The 23,704-nt window shown below is 39.8% G+C and overlaps 3 protein-coding genes across 3 annotated transcripts; all 3 read left to right on the forward strand.

The window, feature by feature from the left end:
• The first annotated feature begins 374 nt into the window (after nt 1-374).
• LOC115781816 (homeobox protein extradenticle-like) lies at nt 375-4,309 on the forward strand. The gene is made up of 3 exons (XM_030731686.1): nt 375-1,367; nt 3,261-3,334; nt 3,793-4,309. The coding sequence occupies exons 1-3, from the start codon at nt 1,192-1,194 to the stop codon at nt 3,834-3,836; spliced, it is 294 nt and encodes a 97-aa protein (XP_030587546.1). The 5' UTR covers nt 375-1,191; the 3' UTR covers nt 3,837-4,309.
• A 1,665-nt stretch (nt 4,310-5,974) lies between these two features.
• Nucleotides 5,975-11,959, forward strand: LOC115778264 (pre-B-cell leukemia transcription factor 1-like). The gene is made up of 7 exons (XM_030726324.1): nt 5,975-5,980; nt 7,092-7,349; nt 7,527-7,717; nt 7,873-8,008; nt 8,135-8,282; nt 8,515-8,601; nt 10,742-11,959. The coding sequence occupies exons 1-6, from the start codon at nt 5,975-5,977 to the stop codon at nt 8,556-8,558; spliced, it is 783 nt and encodes a 260-aa protein (XP_030582184.1). The 3' UTR covers nt 8,559-8,601; nt 10,742-11,959.
• A 2,338-nt stretch (nt 11,960-14,297) lies between these two features.
• On the forward strand, nt 14,298-18,758 carry sid4 (secreted immunoglobulin domain 4). The gene is made up of 8 exons (XM_030737747.1): nt 14,298-14,447; nt 15,759-15,917; nt 15,999-16,133; nt 16,651-16,823; nt 16,912-17,098; nt 17,189-17,368; nt 17,469-17,735; nt 17,833-18,758. Exons 1-8 carry the CDS (start codon nt 14,399-14,401, stop codon nt 17,835-17,837), a joined length of 1,155 nt encoding a protein of 384 aa, XP_030593607.1. The 5' UTR covers nt 14,298-14,398; the 3' UTR covers nt 17,838-18,758.
• The last annotated feature ends 4,946 nt before the right edge of the window (nt 18,759-23,704 follow it).

Genomic DNA, 23,704 nt, shown 5'->3' on the forward strand with positions numbered 1-23,704 from the left:
AATTTATCTTTTTACTTGGTCTGCGCTTCACAGCAATACAATACCATTTTTCAACCAGTGAAGAAATATGCATTAAAAATGTCCTGATTTAAAGGTGACATGCGATCATTCAGTGCTGCGGATGGCAACTTAAGATACGGCTCTGCGAGCTGCTCTGGGGGTCAAGTATATGCATACGCTGTTTATGCTGAAGTTATGATACTAATGCTTCATTGTCAGGCGATAAACAGAAGAAATAAATGCCCCAAGGCCACGTGAAGCTGATGCACTGAAAGTGATTAAATACAGTAAATGTTATCTGCGCTACAAGCGGAAATCGTCTTTATCCTTGCTGTCTAACTTGACAGTGGGCAGTGCCGCTCCGTAGTGTTTGTCTTGGACGGGTGATACGCGCAGACAGCCGTGTGGGGAAAGAAAGCAGAAATTACCAACAACAAATGATACAAGCGTGGCTCTGGGGATCTTGGACTGAACCAGATGGATGAAGTTTATCGCGAATGGTCGTGTTTTAGGTGACCCTGTAGGTTTGCACTTTTAATGACCGAGCAGGCGTTTGGGGATAAAAGGAGAGCAGGCGGAGACAACGGCGTAAGCCAGACTCTCAGGTTACGAGACAGTAAGCTGTAACATAATAAAGACCACTGTTTAACACCAAAGGAAAGCCTTTGGCCGATCTCTTTCGTTTTCTTTATTATTTCTTTGTCGTTTCGGGACACAGCGATTTTTTTTTCTTTTAAAGGGACCGAGTCTTCTAAAGCAGCAGTGTGTTAGCCAGTTTGGCAATTGTTGTCATTTTGTTGCAAAGACCGCTCTCCGTGTAGACACACTGCTTTCTTTCTCCTGGAGCTTTTCAACCTCCAGAATCTCCTTCTTTTATCTTTTTGATGGGAACAGAAAACGAGCCTATGCGCGCCACACCGCTCATTAAAATAACAGCAAAAATATTTAGTGAACTGTGTCCTCCCGTGCCAAAGACCTTTAGTTAAGACCTTTTGCTTTTTTTCCCCTTCATTTTTTCCTGCATTAGTAAATAGTGAGTCTTCTGCGCTGCTGAGGGAACGCCGCTCTTAGTATTCCGTTTTTGTGGGAAACTTTCCAGTTTGCTGAAAGCGCAGAAAGTTGGAGAAGGAGCCTCCTTTCTAGCTACCCTCCTCCCACCTCTCCCTCACACATTAGTGCCACATTGGAGGTATGGAGAACGGGGCCCACCAGCTAGCGGGTCATAATGGTTTAACTGGAGAGGATGTGGGTGCTCCAGACGATAATAGGAAACACAACAATCATTGCCAGCCGCTGCAAGACATGGGTGAAATCCTCCAGCAGATCATGGCCATCACAGATGAGAGTCTGGATGAGGCCCAGGCCAGGTAATAACCAGAGGTACAAAGTGTGAAATCGATTTGCGACATTGCATTGGAGGGATTCGGTATCCCTACCTGCATGGCTGAAACACTGCCAACCCCCAATACTGCAGAACCTTGTTGCACCTCCAAAATATTTCCATCTTTATCCCATAGAGCAGACCAACAGCAGCCATCACCTCACTATAAATAAAAAGCTATTAGTTTGCAAACCACCTGTGATTCATTGACCAACATACCAGTAATGCTAAATAATGACTAATTACACCAGAGAAAAATAAAGGGTTTGAACTAAGTGAGGGGCACTTGATCTGAAATTCTGTATTTGTCATACAAGTGTATTCACTGTGTATCAGCTGTAAATTGCTCATAGGACTGCTGTGACACAGGACTGTTCATAAGTCTGTATTAGAAAGGTTCATTTTTTATGGCATATATTAGCTCCCATATAGTAAATACTGACCTGTAGGTTAGTGCTCTGTAGTTTTGAGTGCAATAGTTAGCATTAGGCTTGTAATCCTAATGAACTCAGACGAACTTAGTCTACGGTCTCAAGCAGTTTGTTCCAACGCTCCTTTTAACTCACATATTTTGCTTCTCTTTGCATTAGTGCTACATGCATTGATATGGAAATTATCATTAATTGTTATTTTTCAGATTGTATAATACTGTCACGATACTGAGTCATTTGACCCAGTGATTCAGAGTTTCTGGACTTTCTAGTGTTGTTTATTTAAAGATTCTCTTTGATTCTGGGTTTGTTTAATGTTTATATTGTTTCATGTGTTTTTTCCTCGTAGCTTATTTAGTTTTGCTCCAAGTTCCCAGTTTAGTTCCTCCCTCAGTGTTCCATTCAAGTGTTCTGTATTGAGTTCATTCACAGGTCTGTGTTTACCCTGTTTAGTTTTGCACTTCCTGTTTTGTGAGTTACTTGTTCCTTGTGCTTTGTTTTTAGTTTTGCGCCCTTCTTGTCTCATCCTCTGTGATTCAGTTCAGCCGTGTCTCCACTTCCCCTAATCGCCCCTTCTGTGCTGTCTTCCCTTTGTCACAGTTTAAAGCGGACCTGCTGTGCTAATTTTCCAGAGTAGTCTTTCATTATTCACAGCTCAAAACAATCTATATGCAGGCCATACTGGACCTCAGAGCAGGCTCTTCATTCTTCTGCCATCTGAAACAAGCCGTTTTAGCTCCTCTCCCATGAGTAGCTTCTAAAGACTTACCATTTTCTAGCAAAAAAAAAAAAAATCCCTCAAACAAACAACTTGGTACACAACAGTGTGACCCCGGCCCCCACTGGGGTGAATGTGCAATGTGTATAGTTTGTTTTAATTCATGTATATGAATCGTGTTTGAACGCCTGAACTTTGGACACCATAGTGTTGATGTAAACTTTCCCAAATTAAAATTGAGACTTGATATTTTAATGTAACATCTGATATTTTATTATTCTGTTAGGGCAGTGCCCTCAGAACAAAAATGTGTAACTGTCTGCTCTTTATAACTATTTTCACAAATGAACTCTCCGCAATATCAGGAGAATCAAGGACACTGGAGTCAACGCTACCAGAAATACTGTTGTTTTGATGTCTGGGAGCAGCAAGCAAGAGCCAGGACACAAAAAGTCCACTGTTTCACTGTGAATTTGTTGAAAAATGATCATCACTGTTATGGTCACATGTCTGCAATTAGAAATCACAAAGACTTTGCAGCACAAAGAATGTTTGCGTTCTCACGTCTGACGAGTAATGCTTAGAAAACTCCAGGATTGCAGTTCATTTGTGAGAAATGGTTTTATCTGTAAGAGCTGTTGTTCATGGGTAAATGACTGAGTCTACCAAAGAATTGTTTTTAATGCACAGTCTGTGTCTCTCTGTCTCGTTCTCTGATTTTCCATGATAGGAAACATGCTTTAAATTGCCACAGAATGAAGCCCGCCCTCTTCAGTGTCCTGTGTGAGATCAAAGAAAAGACAGGTATGATGCATTATGTAACTTGACGTGTTGCATGCTAATGCAAGACTGTTACTATTTTATTTATGATTGTAGTTAAAGTTAATTAACTAGTTATTTTAATTAACCTTTCAATGACTCTTAGTCAGTCTGAGGGTATAAGGATAAGGGATTTTAAGAGGAATGGAAATTAACTGTTTGATTTTTGAAGATTTAATTTACTATTCATATCTTAAATAGTGACATGATGACACATCTGTGCCAGAGACTGAGAGAGAGATTGGAGACACATATACAGAATGCACATTAGTTCATCCCAGACTCATGAAACTTGTCATTAATACATCTCTCTTTCTCTCTCTCTTAGTCTTGTGCTCAGTGTGTCACACTAACTCTGACAGTTTGTGACGGGACTTTTCTAAAATTGATTCTCTGCTGGCTGCCTTGATGAATTTTGGTGATGCTTTCCTCCAAATGCTCAGATGGTGAAAGAGCTAGAAGCACTACTGCAGGAGGAGCGTCATAACAACAGACGCTTTTGACTGAGAAATTCAAGGGAGCAACAGGATCGTCTAATCTGGGTGATTAACATTAGGAATCTGTGCCAGCGGTTGAGGTGATGTAATGTTTAAATAGGTCTAATTTTTTGTCATTTATATGGAAGCAGGAAGGTTGATTTAGTGACTTTAGACTCGCATAATACTCCTGCCTTACATATCCTTCATTTATTCCCACCTCTTTAGTTAACGGCTCTGATTTTGAATTTGTAGTAAGTGAACAAAACCTGTATTTAACTTGGCAGTAAAGCTTCCTAAATTAAATTCAGTTGAGAACTGCTTTTACACAAAGTACAAAGAAGTGTGAGTTACGCTGTAACTCACACTTGGTATTACCTCACTTAGCTTGGAAACAGGAAGCTTAAGGTTGGCAGCAGGAGGGATTCAGAGTTTCCGAGGTAAGTGATTGTCTCACCTGCTTTTTTCCATCCTAGCTGCCCAAATTTACAAAGTTGGACATGAGGGGAAAACAGAAGGCTAGAAAAGATGACGTAAAGGAAGATGTGTAATTTATATAAACAAAAATAGTTTGGAAGAAACTGGAAAATGGTAAAAATGGAAGAGTGATCAGATGCATTTGGCTTTCCTGTCAGCTCCTCTTGGAACCATAAGTGAATTATTTTCAGCTTTTATTTACTTATTTTTTTTTACTTATATTTTATTCTGTTATCTGTAATGTTCTCTTTTACACAAGTGGAACGTGGAATGAAAGTGAAACTCAAAAAAATATGCGAGGAAAACGGTGGGTTTGAGTTCAGACCTAGCAGCAGGGTTGTTAGGAAACAAAAAGATGTTTTCGGGGCAGGCACAGAAAATTTGTACTTTGAATTGTGCTATTAAATATTCATACTCAAGCTCCCTATAAGATACTTGTCTACAGTATGTGTGTTTATGGCTGTTTTATATATGGACAGAATAACAGTGGCTTAGACTAATAACCAACCAGTTATACTGTATGAATTCCTAATCTTGTTTCTTTGGATCATAGTAGTAATATAATAAGATCAGGGAGTATCACAGAGGGCCATAATCCAGCAGCGCAGCCACAGAGGTCATCTAATGTAGATGCTGGGTCTGGCTAAAGGTGAACATGTGCTGATCATCTTTATAGTTTGTGATCAGTTTGGGGGGCTATATTAGAAATGTGTTACATAGTGAGTTTATGGATTATGTTATATCTGTTGTAGTTGCTAATCTGGAACATCAGTGTTTGATGCTGTGCACTTTAATTATGCAATATTGAAAATCTTAAAACTATTATTGGCTGAGCCGAGTTTAGGGTGCCGTTTACACGAGACCGTTTTCATTTTGAAACGGTGTCGTTTTGATGCGTTTCGGCCTTGGGTTTACACGACAACGGTGTCGTTTTGATGCGTTTCGCCCTTCTGTTTACACGACAACAGAGTGAAAACGATGTGTTTCAGAAACGGGGTCCAGAGTGGAGCGTTTCAGAAACGCACCGGCTTGCGTTTTCGTGTAAACACTTGAAACCGGGGTGATTTGAAAACGCTCGACTCGCACATGCGCACTATGGTTGCGACGGCCAGTTTTTCGCGCACGCGCAAACTGATAAACAGTACTCGCGGATTCACGAGTGCTTCTTATGCTTTTCCTGTGTTTTTACCGTTTTGTAATTCAGCGTTGTGTGCAGCAGCGATCCAACCTCATCATCGGTCCACACAAAACCTCTCACATTGGCCGTTTATATCATAATGAACAATTTGCCGCAATTTGCCGCACTACCTACTGTGTCACTCCACGCATGCGCGTCTTGCGTAAACAAACTTTGCAAAGAGAAAACCAACGCCAACTTGTGGCCTGGCATGGGAACTACATCGTTTTCATCGTTTCACATGTCCTCGTGTAAACGCGGATCGTTTCTGAAACGCCATCGTGTAAACGAAAGGCTGAAACGCATCAAAACGACACCGTTTCCAGTGAAAACGGCTTCGTGTAAACGGCACCTAGTACTTGTGCTACAGTAATATATCTTTCACTGGTGTGTCTGATGAAGCTGATCAAAGCGTTGGTGTTCTGAGGTGTGTTTGTTTGATTCCTGCAGAGGTTAAGCTGGATGTGGAGGCTGTCATAGCACTTGTTAGACATTATGAATGTGAGATGCTACCTGAAACTGTTTTGTAATTACCATCTGATTTGCATAACTGTGCAAATTAACAACCTCTCAAATGAGCTTTCAATTTTCACTGAGTGTTTTGTTGCTCCTTAAGAGCTGGCATTAATTAATGAACTACCTGTGGGAAAGAGTGTGTGTGTGTGTGTGTGTGTGTGCGCGCGCGCGCGTGCGTGTGTGTTGCACAAGTTTTTTTTTTTCTTTTTTCCAGCTTGAGCTTGATAAGGAAAGCTGACATTACTACCATAGCAACAGCCACTGTTATTTTTTTAATATAGCTCATCCTCCTGTCGGTCTGTGTTGTCAGTCTTGTCATATTTCTTGTTTCTTGCTGCTTCAGTGTAGAAAATAGCAGCCACTTTACTTAGATCACTTTACTGCCTTCAGGAAATATGTACACAAAAACAGCTAGAACTGAGCTTTCTCGTGTCAACCAGTGTTTACATTGTGGACTCTTCCTCAATTATTAAACTAGTTTTCCCATGTAATTCCTTCCCTCTACTTGCCAACCGGTTGCTGTGCCTCGCTGAGTCCATGACCCACTGTCGCTGTGCTTGCTCACAGGTGATCGATTGTCAGATTGTTGGGGTTATCGATCTAATATTGTACGGTCTTTCTCATACAAAGTAAAGACTGCTGTGAACGGGTGCTAGATGAATGAAACTAAACTGAACCTTAAAGCCGTGTGACTTTGTCTGGGCCTAGTCAGACTACATTATTCAGATGATGCTTAAAAACTTAAATGTCTTTGGGGCTGTTCTACATGGTGGAGGCATAAATTCTCAATGAGCAGTATTGCATAAGCAGGATATGCAGTGTTATTCTTCCAATTATGTCAGCTCCTTTTGACCCATTGTGTCTACTTTTCATTTTTTTTTCCATTTCTTTTTGCCATGGATTATGCCATTCCATGGATAAAGATATGAGCTCTGAAAATTCCAAGTAGTTTTTAATTTCAGTACCCCCTGGAAAACTATGCAAAAATGTGGAAGAATATGAAAAATTAAAAAGAAGGGAGCAGAATCTAAATGTTTGCCATACTGCATATCTTGAATGTGATCGGGTGGTTTTTGATCTGATGTGGCCATAACAGTTTCTGTCCTGCTCCACAGCCCTGAGCATCCAAGGTGTCCAACAAGAAGACCCTGTAGACCCTCAGATTATGCGACTGGACACCATGCTGTTAGCAGAGGGGGTTGCTGGTCCGGAGAAGGGTGGAGCCTCTGCAGCAGCAGTGGCTGCAGCAGCCGGAGGGACGCCTGATGATGGGAGCTTAGAACATGCAGATTACAAAGAGAAGCTCGGTCAGATACGACAGATTTACCACGCAGAACTAGATAAATATGAACAGGTGTGTTATTCATGGAAATAATTAAAAATAAATATATAAAAATAAGAGCCTTTGCAGTGAACAGGCAAAGCTGTCAGCTTTAAGCTACTGTGGTACACTGTAGTAAAAAAGGCTTGAATTCTTTCTTTGTCCCTCTTGGTCCCATTTTTACCTGAACTCCGCCCTCATCGCGATCAGGCTTGCAATGAATTCACCAACCATGTGATTAACTTGCTGAGGGAGCAGTCCCGCACGCGACCCGTCTCACCCAAAGAGATTGAACGAATGGTTTCAATCATCCACCGTAAGTTTGGCGCTATCCAGACGCAGTTAAAGCAGAGCACGTGTGAAGCTGTCATGATCCTACGTTCCAGGTTCCTGGATGCCAGGTTGGTTTTCACATCTGTTTTGTTGCCTCCTCTTCCTTAACGTTAATCTTGTGCCAGCATTTGGTTATTGTTTTCTTAAATTGTATTTATTTTTTTTTATAATGTTGTATTTGCTGTCTTCTGACATTTAATTTGTGGAACTTTTTTTGTGTCAGGCGGAAACGAAGAAACTTCAGCAAACAGGCAACAGAGATTTTGAATGAATATTTTTACTCCCATCTGGCCAACCCTTACCCTAATGAGGAAGTTAAGGAGGAACTGGCCAAGAAGTGCAGCATTACTGTTGCTCAGGTTAGGATGTCAAAGAAAAAGAACATTTCAAACATAACAAAGTTAGAAAGACCAGAGATGGTACTTGGTTTAATGTAAAGAAGCCAGGTGAATTTTTTTGGCTTGCTCCTTCATTAATTCCCTCAGGTGGCCAACTGGTTTGGAAACAAGAGGATTCGCTATAAGAAGAATATTGCAAAGTTGCAAGAGGAGGCTAACGTTTATACTATGAAGACAGCCGCAAGCGTGTCTTCACTTTCCAGCCAAGCCAACTCCCCAGCTACACCAAACTCAGGTATGCAGCTGCTAATACACACACACAGGTGATTTATGTCGTCAGAACAAATAGGAGAAGCAGTTCCATCACCATGCTGTGTTTTACGTTACCTTCTTCTAAATAATAATATGGAAGCCCTCAACTTTTTAGGCTCAAGTAGAGCCAGTTGGAAAACAAAAAACAAAAGTGTGGATGCATGCGTGTGTGCTTGTAAAACTTTTTTTTAATGTGTCCCTCTGCCTGCCAACAGGAGGGTACCCTGCAATATGTAACACACCTGATGGGAGGTTTTGAGGAGTCACTGGAGGTGCTATCGTTCATCCTCTCCTGTCTCCATGTGAGTGGTCAGTTTTATACATTGCTGTTCTAGCTACACACTCTGCAACTGAGTATAAGGTCAACACTCTTCCCTTGTGTTAACGTGTGGTACGAATAAGTTCCTCAACTGCTGGGTGTAGCATAAGGAACAACGTGGAGGAACAACCAGTCACTTTCTGCAGAGACGTGTGGTACGTTGACCCGGTCCTGTAGCCACTGCTGATATATTTAAAATAATTATTCTGCACACCTGAATAACTCACCTCCTGAATAACAACACGAAATTATTGTTCAAGACTGAAAAATCATTCAAGCAGAAATTTCATTTGTTACAAAGGAATTAGGTATTTATATTGCACCTTCATTTTTGGTTGTTGATTAATTTTTTTATTTATTGTTTAGTAGATGTGTGAAGGATGGCTGAGTGATGGAGGCAGAAATAAGAGATTTTTGAACAGGTTGACAGTCCAGTCTCTCTTTATTCCCCTTTTCTTCACAACAGTACATTATTAATGTGCCATATTTACAATACGGATTAGTTGGCCCGACTTAAGAAAACCAAGCTAGGAAAACAATTTAACTAGATGACAAAATAAAAATAATGAAATATCTTCAACTTAATGATCCAAAACTAAATCAGTATAGCCACTGTGGCCTGAGGGATGCACCACAAAGTGAGATTAATAGCTTAGCGAGCTATCTTGAGCCTAAAGTCAGAGTTTCTGTGTCGTCAAAGTGGCTGTTTTTATCCTGGCTGGATCACCATGGAAGTTTATGCTGAACACATAACTCGGTTGGGAGCAGGTTATGTTCTGAGTATCAGTTTAAAATCATCTGGGAACACCACGTTTTCACTGCGTCTTTTATTTAGCATTTAATGCTTAAAAGTATCCAGTTTAAACTTTGTAGCCGTCATGTTAGAAACAAATGGCAGCACTGAGAGCGCACTCAGCGATAAAACAATTAACTTGAATTAAAGTGTTTAAATCCCAAGATTAATAATTTTCTGCAGCATTAATCTCGTCTTATTTACAACAGTGCTGCATTTTACTGCTACAACTGGATCAAGAGTCAGAGCATTTATTTAATAAAAGTTTAACAAGTGATAAAGTATAAGAAGAAACCCAAACCAGATGTCCAGTCCATGAGGGAAATTTCAGATTTAATGGAAACATTTACTTGGAATCAAAGATGAACTGATTCAATTTTGGTGTGAAATATAAGGAATGCCTTCAGGAAATTTCACTACACCTGGCACAAACATTCACTTTGATTTGAGTATGAATGATTCTGGAGGTCACTGAGACGCAAAAGTTTACACACGTCAAATGTCTTCACTTTGACATCATTAATGCGCTGGGGAAAAAAGCAAACAAAAAGAAAAACTCCAAACCCCGCACATTTATTCATCCCCATGACTTTGGAGGAGAAGGTGAGATTATTTCAATAATTAATAATCAATTGCTGACACTAATCTTGAGTGTCCTTCTTGCAGCGGTGGTGATTCTGACCACCTTTGCTGCTTTTTGGACTGCGTATAAAAATGGCTGTAATTCCTGGGGTTTGTTAAACCTCCTTAAAGTTGAAAGTCTGCACTCAGTGACATCCTGACTGTATATGTTAAACTCCACTGTGGTAGTATAAAGAGGCAAAATTACAAAAAAAAACATGTCATAGTTTAACACTAAATGTGTAGATTTAACTGTGAACTAATGGTGTTTACGGACATACAGTAGTCATGGCTTGTTGATGTATTAGTATCAGATTTATTGAACGTGTAGAGAGAGGTGTTTAGATCATCGATGAGCTTATGTCACGGAGAGTCGTCCTTCCATCTCTCTGTCATTACTCCTCCTACAGTATTGCTCAGTGTTTAATCAAACTTTCACACAATGATCATGATTTATGCGCCTTCACCTAAATTGTGCTCAAGGTCACATTTGTTGTTGCCCAAAGCACAACAAATGTGACCTTGTTGTGCTTTGGGCAACAACAAATGTGATATGTGTGTGATGGATCGTGATCCTGATGAGCTACTGTGTTTATGGAAGTGAAAGTAGATGGAACAACATGATAATGCTGTGATATTCACAGACTGATTTAGGAAAACGTGTGTTTTCACAGCTGACATCCTGACTCACTCTGACTGTCCTTTTTAGGTTGATGGAGCCTGAAAATACAGTGGCGCTCACACTCTTCATCCAGACCTTCAGGCAGCTTGTGCTCTGTCATCTCAACTGATAGTACAGTGGGGGTAAATAATTATTTGATCTCCTGCTGAATTTGTAAGTTTGCTCACTTACAAAGAAATGAACAATCTCTAATTTTTATGGTAGTTTCATGGAGAGCAGCAGAATATCAATCAAAAATTCAGAAAAAAACACTTTACATAAAAGTTATAAATTGATTTGCATGCCATTGAGTGAAATAAGTATTTGCTCCCCAAGCAAAACATGACTTAGTAATGGAGAGAAACCCTTGTTGGCAAGCACAATGGTTAGATGTTTCTTATTGTTAGTCACCAGGTTTGGTCACATCTCAGGAGGGATTTTGGCCCATTCCTCTTTACAGAAACTCTCTAAATCCTTTAGGTTTATTGGCTGAGGCTTTGCACCCTCCAAAGATTTCCTATAAGACTGAGGTCTGGAGACTGGTTAGACCACTCCATGACCTTAATGTGCTTCTTTTTTAGCCACTCCTTTGTTACCTTGGCAGTACGGTTTGGGTCGTTGTCACTGATTGTAATCTGTGTGCCCCATGGGGGCATAGCCAATCTGTGCGATCCAGAATTCTAGCTGGGTTGTAGAGGATAAAATACTTACTTCAGTCAGTGGCATGCAAATCAGTTTTTTTTTTTTTTTCTGGATTTTTGCTTGCTATTCTGTCTCTCTCCATTAAAATGAAACTACCATAAAAATTAGAGTCTTCTTTTCTTTGTGAGGAAACTTACAAATTCAGCAGGGGATCAAATAATTTCCCCCATACTATCCCTTCCCCACTACCAGTCTTCCTCCTTGGACTAATACAAAGGAAACCTATCGAGGCCAGTGATAAATGGAGTCACAAATGGAAACACCAGGATTGGCCCAAAAACTTTTATTCTGTTTAGCTTTTTCTGGGATTCCTTTTTAACCTTTTGCATTTTAACAAATATTCTGACCCCACTATTTTTTTAACGATGAAAAGATTGAAATACATAAATAAATTATGGAAAAAAAAAAAAAAAAGGACTAGAAGCCTGCATGTGTTGTTAAACCAGATGTGGATTCATCAATTTATCTCTCTATATAAAAAAAAAATACCAAAAGATGCATGTTGTTCTTTTTAAGTTTTGAAACTATGATTGTATATTTCTTTCTTTCTTTTTACAAACATCACAAAACAAATAAAGATATTGTCACTTAGTAATTCTGTATTCTGTGGAGTTGCTTCAGACACAAGCGTGGTTTAATATCATTTAAATAAATGCAAATTCAGTATTCTTTAAACGGATAATCACTTTTACTTGACCCTTCTGAAGAAACGCGATCAGGTTGCCGGAATGATTAAATTTCATTCCAGAACATTCAGTGCGGTTCATGTGCTCAACCCATCATCCACACCACTAGAGGGCATTCACATGTGCCATCTAGTGTGGAGTGGTGTTACTGCATCTAAACTGGCTTCCACGGACTTTGAAACTTTTTTTAACCCCCAAACCAGGCCAAGAAATGTGCACTCCACAAAATTGTATCCCAGTGCCTCTTTTTTTGTCATTTACATCTTTTTTTTTAAGTCAGTCATTGTAGTGAATATCAAAAAAATCATGAGATGTGATAACAGAGATCCGTTCAAGGATTCAAGGATGACAATAAAGAATCCTTGAATTCTTTGTACATGGATTTTTTTAAAAGCCCCACAAAAAACAAACAACACCCCCCCAACAAAAACCAAACAACATCCCCCCCCCCCCCCCCCCCCCCCCCCCCCCCCCCCCCCAACAAAAACCAAACCAAACCAAACAAACCCAAAGCCAATGGTCTGAAAAAAATGTTTTGATATTTACTTTTTAAAGATAATTAAATTTTTTTCTAAAACCTGTTTGCCTGTTTTGTATTTGATGAAATCAGAGGACCCGCTGTCTCTGTGGTTGTGGGCAGCCTTGTCCTGTTTTCTGTTTTATCCTAAAAAAACAACTTCAACCCAATTTCAGTCTCATTCAAATTTAATTGATAAAGATTTCAAGATTTCAGATTTCAGTGCTTTATTGTCATATGCACAGTAAAGAAACATTGTTTCCCTGTACAAGACAGGAGCGGTACCACATGTATGTGTGTGTGTGTGTGTGTGTGTGTGTGTGTGTGTGTGAATTTACCTGAAAAGGTTCTTATTTCCCCTTCTAGATTTTATGATGCCTAAAAACTTCAGCACCCTACATTAAACAATAATTCTTATTATGGATGGGAGGTGCCGTCACATTGTTCCTGCTCAGGCTGCTCAAAAGCGGATATGTCTTCCTCTGAGCTTTCACCTCTGTTCTAATGTTTGGCCTTCCTGACAGCAGTAAGACTGACTCCCCTTCCACAGTTTTGAGTAAAATCATTTCTGCCCTCTGCTTCTTGATGTATGGACATAGGTTGAAAATGTGAGGCAGTAAGTCCTGCTGTCCACTACAGAGGACACTGAATAAAGTTTGGTTTTGGAAGGGGTAAAATTACTGTACACATGCAAGTTAGTATAAAAGAAATCCTGACTTGGTGCCAAAATAAAGCATACTGAATGATTAACTGCAGGACTGAATTAACTGAGAAATCATGGTTTTAATGTCTGGCTCATTTTACTTTATTTCAAATCAGGAGCAGAAAATTAACTAAGATTTCTTCAACCAGGACTAACAACTCAGTACTTAAACTGTGAGACATTTGAGAGTGAGTACTCAGGGATATGAGTGAGCGCTGCAAGGGTGAACTCTTGCTGCAGAGCATCTGGTAGTGGAGTGAGTGTAACAATGTAATCATTAATTAGTGTGATAAATTTCCATGTTAATTCAGTGGAGTGTTGTTTTTGCAGTAATGATTTTATTTTGTTTATCTGCAAATGTGTACCTTTTTCTTTGCTACATTGCATTTTAAATTTTATGCACTGAGACAGGGTTCTACATTAAATTTAAAAGCTTACCTAATACAAGAAACAATAATGTTCTTATGAATGATTTCCGGTGGCTTTGGTTCTTTACATTCTTAATGTTTTTGCACAGTTTTTCCATCTTTATACAAAAAATGATTGTCTTTATCTGCAGACAGTACAAAAACAAGGACAGCTGCACTTTCACAGTCCTCAAAATTCAGTTTCACCAGCCACTATCACCAGGTTCACCAATCAATAAAGACACATGGAGGGGTTTTCACTGCAGGGATGTCATTTTCTTGGAAAGCGGAACGATCCTCTGAAGGAAAGAAGTAAAATCACAGTCATCCTATAGGTCAGCACACTTGTAAATGATTGTTACGTCACTAAATCTAATTTCTGTGCTTTTCACCAGACATCTCCTGCAAGTTAAGTGCATGTAAACTTTGTGAAATTAGTTATTTTAGTTGCTGTGGTCTCAGCTCAGAAGTGATATCATTCAGGCCACCAGAATCAGAAAATAATTAACTCGAAAAGACTGCAAAAAATAACCATTTCATACCTGACTGAGATTAGTAGAGGATATTTGAATAGGGTAAGGGTTTGGTAAGGGGTTAAAGGTTGAAAGTGATAAGAGAGACAGACAGACAGACGGACACGCAGACAGAGAGGTTGCACAGCTGAGTGAGTCACTCTGCTCTGTGTTCATCATGGATTTATCACATGGGGTTCTGATCCTGTTCTCTCTATTATGTTCAGGTAAGTCAGTTAATTTGATTTAGCAAAAAATGAGAATAGCATCTGTTGGAAGACGGTAACACACTGTGTGCAGATGTTTCTCGATAGTTTCTTTGTTAGCTTGTGCTATTTTCTGTTTAAATCCTTTAAATACCTGGCTGAAACAAGCTTGAACCCGTTGCACTAAAAAAATAAATTAAGAAACAGTCTCTGCTGTTTTCCGGTTACTGGGAATTATTCATAGAATGCACTGCTCTCACTGGGGCTGTTCTCTATGATAAAAGTACTTCCTAAGCAAAATATTGAAAAGGGCATTGTTTCTTTAAATAGACTTGTTTTCCCCTACACATTAACATCCCCTTACATTTAGCTGTGATGGAGACTGAAATAGAAGCTACAGCTATCTCAGACTCCGGACATATCAAACCCAACACGTGATTTAGGTAAATGAAACAAATCTAATAGTTTTGCTGTTTTTGAGCAACGTTTTCATTGTTAAAAGTCTCATCTTTTGCACATTTTGGTTTCATCATCAACTCGCCTGTCTGTTCAGTCTGTGTATTTGCTTGGCTTGTTTGCTTTGGGGTGGTGTTTACACTGTATTTTACCCAGATCTGTCAAAAGGTTCACAGAGACGTACGTGTATTCTCGCACGCACTGTGAAACTCAAGAATTTTTCTTTACATAAAAAAAAAAAAATTAAAGAGTGCAAACTCAGTTCCTAGAAAACCCTAACATGGTGAACTGAAATAACTCATCACTTAAGTTGAGCAGTAAAACTAACATGAAGGATAAGTACCATGAATTTTATACAGTGTGGCAAAGTACTGTAAATGAGCTCTGCTTGATTTTAAAGTAAATGCATTTTGTACTAGTTAAGATGACTTAATAATTAATCAACTCATACAAAGTGAATTTAAATAACTTATTTTTTATTTATTTATTTTTTTTAAATTGAGAATATTTGTTCAATAAATTGGCACCGCATCAAGAAACACTCAATACAGCTACAGGAACACCAGTTTAATTAAAATTTGACAGCAACTCTGAACATGAACACTTAATGAGTCGTGAAACACTAAAGCAACCTCACTGACCTTTAGCTAATATGACCTTAAAGCCACACAAACAGTGGAAACTATATTAAATGTCTAGACAGAATATAACTGAATTAACAATCAAAGTGCTACTAAATTTATATCTTGATGGCCACAAAGTAAAAGAAGCAAAGAAACAAATAGTGTAAGTCTGTACATATCAAGTTGAATGCACTAATTTAAGTAAAGGCTTTGCATTTGCAGTGTGTGCTGATGGTTCTGTTTTTCTGTGCAGTGGCTGGTCAGGCTCCTGTCGTCTCGGTGGAGCCCCGGGCTGCTACTGTGCGCAAAGGAGAATCTGTCAGTTTTAGATGCAGCGTAAAACTGACAGACTCCTCTAACTCACGGCCACTCGAGGTACAGTGGAAGAAAGCCAACAACCAAGCATTACCAGGTCAGGAGTGACAACATGTAAAAATTAATATTGTTGTACAACATCTGTAAGGTCTCACTAAAGCCTCCTGTTTTCTTGTAGACAATGTAAAAGTTGGTCCTGATGGGTCTGTGCTCACGATTGCTAATGCTGTCCCTGGAAACCATGGCCAGTACCGCTGTGTGGCATCCAGCTCTGCCGGCCGAGGCACTGCCAACGTTATGTTGACTGTCAAATGTGAGCTTGTATTCACAGTGCAGTTTTTCCTCAAGTGTGCATGTACGATGGCAAAACCAGAAAGTGTGGGTCCCCTGGAAACACATACATACATGTTGTTTTTATACATGCTGCAGATGTCTTTAATGAGAGAAAACCCAGTAACATTTTATAAGAACTATTGTTGATGAAGGGTAAATTGAGAGTTAAAAAGATGTTAGGAAATAGTTTACTGTTAACAATAAAATGATTCAGTTTTAACCACAAAAAGACCAACACTGGTGCCAACACAAAATGGTGAGGCCCAATGTTGGAAACAGGGGTTATGGGTGTGGCTACTTCCATAAATTCTCCGATCATATTACAGAGACAGCCCACAAATCCGCCATGATCTTCATCCAATGGAAATTACTTCAACTTCTGCTACTTAATGCTATGCAACACTATGTTAAAATATGGGCATACACAAGCAACCATTTTTCCTAATAAAAAATATGCCATGTTTACAGTGTTCAGTATATGCCTCTTTTGCTTTTAGATGCACCTAAAGTACGGCTGACACCTTCGGGGCCCCTGAGAGTCAGGATAGGTGACCCTGTATCAGTGGAGTGCCGTGCCCAAGGCAGGCCACAGCCCACGCTGACCTGGAAACGCCAAGGCTCCACCCTGCAGCTGGTTACCACGGAGGCAAATGATGTCAACACCATAACGGTGAAATACAAACATGTGCTGAAGTTTTACTTATATTTATTGTCATATTTAGCATAGCAAAATAAAAGAAAATAATCTGTTTTTTCAGTGGCCTGCAGTACGCCCAGAGGACTCTGGAGTTTATATTTGCCTGGCTGAGAACACTGAGGGGATGACAGAGGCCAAAATTGAGATCATTGTCGAGAGGGAGCTTGGAGCACCAGTGGCTTCAGTGAGCCCTACAGAAATCACAGCAGTGGAGGGGCACATAGTCACTATAGAGTGTCAGGCCAGTGGTAAGATGCCTATAATGATTATATTTTAGATAGCTCATAGTTTTGCTTCTCAGTTTTCACATTGCCCTTCATATCTGGTCTTCCCTTTAGGTTCCCCTCCTCCTGTCATCACCTGGTCCAAGCTTCGAGCTCCACTGCCATGGAAACACACAGTTGTTGGTGGAGTGTTGACACTGTCCAGCGTGGGGCGCCAAGACTCAGGACAGTACATCTGTAATGCCACTAACATACACGGCTATAGTGAGGCTTACGCGGACATGGAGGTGGAGAGTGAGTGAAAAAAAAGATATTTAAACACAGATCCTGTACATCCAGATTCTTTGTCAGTGCTCATAGTAAGAAAAATGTTGTCTTTTTCTTTTTCATGCAGCCCCTCCATACACCACCATCCTGCCCGATCAGGTGAGACTCCAACCTGGAGATGCCCTGCAATTGCAGTGCCTTGCCCACGGCACTCATCCCATTGACCTCACATGGAGCCGGGTGGGTCGGCCGAGCCTACCCCCGGGAACAGAGACCACAAAGGGTGGAAAGCTGCTGATAACCAAAGTTAAACAAAGTGACAGTGGAACATACAAATGTGTCGCCACTAACCACATTGGCTCCAGTGAGGCTACGACCAGAGTCGTCATAAGACGTGAGCTGGATTTAAGTTGAGCAATTTCATCACTACAAATGATCTCTTTCTTTTAAATTCTAATCTTATCCATTTTTCTTTGTTTATTTTTTTACAGCTTAAGCCAACCCGATGCATCTCACTGATAAAACATCTATGCAGTGCTGACACCTTCTGCAAGCCTGGATTACAATGCTGATGATGCCCAAGAGTTTAATTCAAAGAAGGCAGAGAAAATACTTAATATTCATTTACTTTGATGCCTGAAGATTAAACAAATCAATGCTGATGTTTGAATGTTTGGTATTACTGGACACATTGGGCAAATTTTGTGCTTTTATAAAAAAATTACTATGCTTGCTATTATCATTGTCTCATATTGGCCTCCGGGAAGGTTTTACTGGAAATCTGCGTCGACTGACAGCAAACAGCATGTATGTGGGAGTTTTTTTTTTTTTCCCCAGTGGAATGCATCTGCACACTGTCCTCCTCCCTTCTTGTCATCTGCTTAGTTTACACTATTGAAATTAAACGATCCAAGATAACAGGTTCCTGATGCAATGTTGGAAATATTATAAAAGCCTTTGTTAAAAATCAAATCACTGTATACAGAATTAAACAAAATCTGGACTAAAAAATGTTATTAAAATGTTTTAAAATGTTTGTTCTAAAGTGCACTGAAATTGGGATTGTGTCTTATGGTCCATAAAGGTGTACTTTACTATGTGCAACGGATGTACAGTGTGTATCGGGTTTGATTAAAGGATGGAAGAAGACTGTGGAGAGGAAAGAGAGAAAAAACAAAAAACAAAAGCAGATGGATCATGGGTTATAACAATGCAACCATAATCCACAGGTATGAAGATATGAATGATGCTCATTTGCTATGTAAATTTTTACAAATTTCTTGGAAAAAAAAGACTTTGTAGACATTAGGGTTGCTTCTAAAGAAAAACATGGGAGGAAACATACTTCAGATCCAGAGCCAGAAATGTCAAAACTACCCAAATACACAGAAAACATTAAAAAATTATAAAAATTGTGGTCCAGCAGTCATGCAGTCTATGTGTGTACAGACTCATACCAATATATGCGGAAGAAATTTCCTAGGTGGGCACCAAAAATGTCACCAATTCATATCCGACCAAATATTAAATCTGATCACAATTCCTTCTGTTAATGAGTTAAGACATTTAATAATGAACAGAAAAGTTTTTTTTTTTTTTTTTCACAGTATTATCACATCACAGAGAATCCGACTTGTGACCTTTCGGATATAAAAAGTCCTCACATCACTATTTACCCTTTTAGCCACTTGACCACTGCCACACATTTGTCATAATTCTCATGAGTAATGGGCAAAAGCATATTTTGTAATGTCACATGTTCTTGACCTTTGACTACTCAATTCCCATCAGTTCAGATTTGCAAACAGATGTAAAGTGCTTCCCACAGTTGTTCCACAGATGCCATGTTAATGAAGATGGAAAGAATAAACAGACTGCTAAAAAAAAAAATAATGCTGTCATCCATGACTGTCGCTGCATATTTGTGGCGTGAAGCCATAAATATGCAGCAACGTTGTTACCACATCCCTTCCTCTGGGACCTCTGGGGGAATGATGCTTAATATGGATGCCAATAATAATATGGAGGCACAATGTTATTTTTTTTAAGATGGCTCCTTTGCCATTGTATTAACTTTTGAGACTGATATAAGAAAGTAAACATTTAGAGCTTCAACGTACATTTTTAACACAAAGCTGTTAAAAAATGTGTCCATTTCTAAGTCTGAACTAGTGAAGACCTGCGCGCTGGGGGACACTACTAGCTTGCCTTTATGTTTTATATATACTGTCAATTACAAAATCATTTTTTGATTTGTATTTTTGTATTTGACCCTTTGAGTTAAGATTAGTTTACCTCAGCACAGTAGCCTTTATCAAGAGTTTCTATCCATGTTGCCACAAGGTCAAATTGTTTTTCATCATGGAACTTCCAGGAAAGTGCTTTTTTTTTCTTTTTGCCTGTGTTTCCGCTTTTTGAATGTGTGCTAGTGGTTTTAGTGTTCTGGGTTTGGGGCCTATTTCCCTTAATGTCTGTAGTTTCACTCTTGTATATGTTTTGGTCCTTTACCACATGGTGGCAATATGTAGGTTTGTAGCACACACACGTGCATTCTCTTCAGGCGAACCAAGAGCAATTTGAGGCCTCAAACCCTTATCCAGTGGAGGGTCACTGCACATCACAGTATTAATTTCCATTTGGCTACAAGAAGGCAGGAACCACAGCCTTATCGCGGCAGCTCTTTGTGTACGGATGTACTGCCACTCCCTCCTGAACACAGTGTAGTGTGTTCAAACACGTGTTGCAAAGGGATACATCAGTGGTTTTGCTTTTGCAAAAATGTTAAAGCAGGTCTGGCTTAATGAGGTGTTAGATCGACATTTAGGGTTTGCAGCTGTACCAGAAGATTGAGCAGTGAGCTACCATTTCCAAAACTGTTGCCAGAACCAACTCTGTATCTGCTGCATGCGATTGTGGGCTCCCTCGTAAAACACCAAGCCTCCAAGCCTCCACGCCCACAGGCTTTACCCCATCAGTGATTTCTCTCTTGGTCTTTACAAGCATCTTCAAAGCTAGGGAGGAAACATCTGCCCTTTGTCACCTCATTCCACCCACTCACTTCACAAACAGGCCAAGGAAGGGAAGGATGATGATGAAGACAAAATAGAAAGCACTAAATATGATAGCAGAAGATTTTTTTTTAAATAGAGGATGATAAAGATCAATTTGGTTGGAAAAGAGGACAAAAAGGTGTAAAATCTGATCCCTCTCTTTCTCTGTACATTTTTTTTTTTGTACAGATGATATGTAGACATAGATGTATGCTTCCTAATAGAGCCTGATATAAACAGATAAGTTCATAGGACTCCAGCTGACGTCCCAGAAAAAGGTTGTGCGCACACACTCAAACAGACAGTTTGTCACGATTTAAGGAGCATCAGAATAGTTTATATTAGAAGAGCAGTGAACAGCAGTGCTACATCTGTGCTGGACCACACATTGCTTATGTTAAGCTTAAGAGCCAAGGAGAGGATAAAACTATAAGGTGATATATTAATCCATAAGGAGAAGAAAATACTTCCAAATGTTAATTTTCCTTATAATAATGAGAACTGTTTCTGGTTTTGGAAAAAGAGCAATGTAATGTTGCAGCAGTAAAACCCACTCATTCAGGAAGGAACCAATGAGCTTCCCCAGGAAATGATAGGTGGAAAAGGGGCGCCCGTCAAGTCTGTTGCTAGGGTTTCCACCTGGTGAATGTGGACAAGCTGTGGCGTGGCTGCAGTTTGTAGGAAAGGGGAAAAAAAAGAAAAAAACATTTCTTCAGGACGTAGGAAGGCCGGCTTATTCGGTGATAAAGTTCCTGTATTGTGCTGGCTACAGAGTCGGGCTGAATACCAGACTAACAAATGCTGTCTGATCTCACTCTATGTCAATAAAACATTCCTGTTTGTACTACAGGGTGTTGCAACAATATATCACATATGCTACTAAATCTACTAACTAAATCATACTAAATCTTCTTGTTTAAATGAACTGAAATGTTTGCTGGGGAGAAATGAGCAATCTCTGTTCAGAGAGTGGGCTACACTGAACGTGAGTTAAACGGATCATGGAAGGAAACCTGCTGAAACCTGTATAATATTTTCCTTTCTAATTTTCCTAATTATTTCCTCAGTGTGTCATTTCCTGTTTTATTTTGCCAGTCTTTTGCAGTGTGTGTGCATTGTGTTTAGTTTTGCTCCCCTTGTCTTGTTAGTCTCATTCTGTTCACCTTTTTTTTTTTTTTTTTGCATTTGCGCAATATTTCTAAAATTAGAAACATCCTTTCTCAGAGTGATGCTGAAAAGCTAATTCATGCATTTATTACTTCTAGGGTGGACTATTGTAATTCATTATTATCAGGCTGTCCTAAAAGCTACCTGAAAAGCTTTCAGCTGATCCAAAATGCTGCAGCTAGAGTACTGACAGGGACTAGAAAGAGAGAGCAGATTTCTCCCATATTGGCTTCTCTTCATTGGCTCCCTGTTAAATCTAGAATAGAATTTAAAATCCTTCTCCTCACATACAAGGTCTTGAATAATCAGGCACCATCTTATCTCAAAGACCTCATAGTACCATATCACCCTAATAGAGCACTTCGCTCTCAGACTGCTGGCTTACTTGTGGTTCCTAGGATACTTAAGAGTATAATGGGAGGCAGAGCCTTCAGCTTTCAGGCCCCTCTTCTGTGGAACCAGCTCCCAGCTTGGATTCGGGAGACAGACACCCTCTCTATTTTTAAGATTAGGCTTAAAACTTTCCTTTTTGATCAAACTTATAGTTAGGGCTGGATCAGGTGACCCTGAACCAGCCCTTAGTTATGCTGCTATAGGCCTAGGCTGCTGGGGGGGGGGGGGGGGGTTCCCATAATGCACTGTTTCTTTTCATTCACTTTATTTTCTTTGTTTATACTCCACTCTGCATTTAATCATTAATTATTATTAATCTCTGGCTCTCTCCTACAGCATGTCTTTTGTCCTGTCTCTCTCCCCTCAGCCCCAACCGGTTGCGGCAGATGGCCGCCCTCCCTGAGCCTGGTTCTGCTGGAAGTTTCTTCCTGTTAAAAGGGAGTTTTTCCTTCCCACTGTTGCCAAGTGCTGCTCATAGGGGGTCGTTTTTGACTGTTGGGTTTTCTCTGTATTATTGTAGGGTCTTTACCCACAATACAAAGCGCCTTGAGGCGACTGTTTGTTGTGATTTGGCGCTATATAAATAAAATTGAATTGAATTGAACTGAACCTGTGACCTGTTCACCCCAGCTATCTCCACTTCCCTAATTACCTGGTGTATATTTTAGTTCTTTATTGTTGGTTCCCTCTGTGTGTGTTGTGCATTTAAAGTTTCTTCCAGGAGTCCTAATTTATGTTGCTCTGACCCGCAGCAAGCGCAGTTTATGTTTTTTTGCCTTCCCCTGTAAGATCTCGCAAATAAAGCTTTGAATTCTGAGTTCAAGTCCTGTTTCTGCACACCTGTGTTGTGGTCCAATCCTGCCTGCCACACAGTGTTACATTACACAATTGTTTTTAGGGGGGTAAAGGCTTTTATTAACTGGCTGTACAGTAGCTGCAAAATACTGTATAGTGTAATTCTGTTACTTTGAATAATGATGTTTTTGCTAAACACTGATAAATGTAGACTCCTCGATGAAGGCTGAGGTCTCTGCAAAACCTAGTTTTCGTTTTTTTTTTCTTTTTTAGTTTGTATCACAATTTGCATGTGCAGTGGTTCCATCCAGAATGTCACCATCAGGTTTTAGCGCTTTTTGTTCTCTTTTTCTTTGAAGGTGTTTGCTTTTACACTTCACCACAAATTCAAACTTGACATGACTTACAAGCACACGTCTGAGTAACAGTAAAGTAAATGGCACTGAGGATTGTTCAAGCCCAACCATGACGTGGTTTCACTCTGTTTACTCATAAAGAGTAAAACAAATAATCACCCCACTTATCGGCTTAGTCAGTGGACCGACTGCAGCAGATATTGTGCAATAACACAGAAAACAGGTCTGTATTATCAGTTCATCCATCTTCTTCCGCTTGTCCAATTCAGGGTTGCGGGGGTGGTGGCTGGACAGGTTGCCAGTCTATCACAGAGTGACTGACAACCATTCGTACTCACATTCATGTCTGTGGGCAATTCAGAATCACCAATTAACCTAACCACATTTCTTTGGCCTGTGAGAGGAAGCCAGTGTACCCAGAGAGAACATGCAAACTTCACACAGAAAGGTCGCAGCCAGCGGATTTTAACCCAGAACCTTCTTGCTATGAAGCAACACTGCTAACCATCAACCCACTGTGGTGCCCTCATATCTATATTGGTTCAGTGAAAATTTATTATAATCCTAGTTTTCTTTTAGATTATATCTGTGGAACAGTTTTA

The sequence above is a fragment of the Archocentrus centrarchus genome, chromosome 1 (genome assembly GCF_007364275.1).
Source record: "Archocentrus centrarchus isolate MPI-CPG fArcCen1 chromosome 1, fArcCen1, whole genome shotgun sequence".
Lineage (NCBI taxonomy): Eukaryota > Metazoa > Chordata > Actinopteri > Cichliformes > Cichlidae > Archocentrus > Archocentrus centrarchus.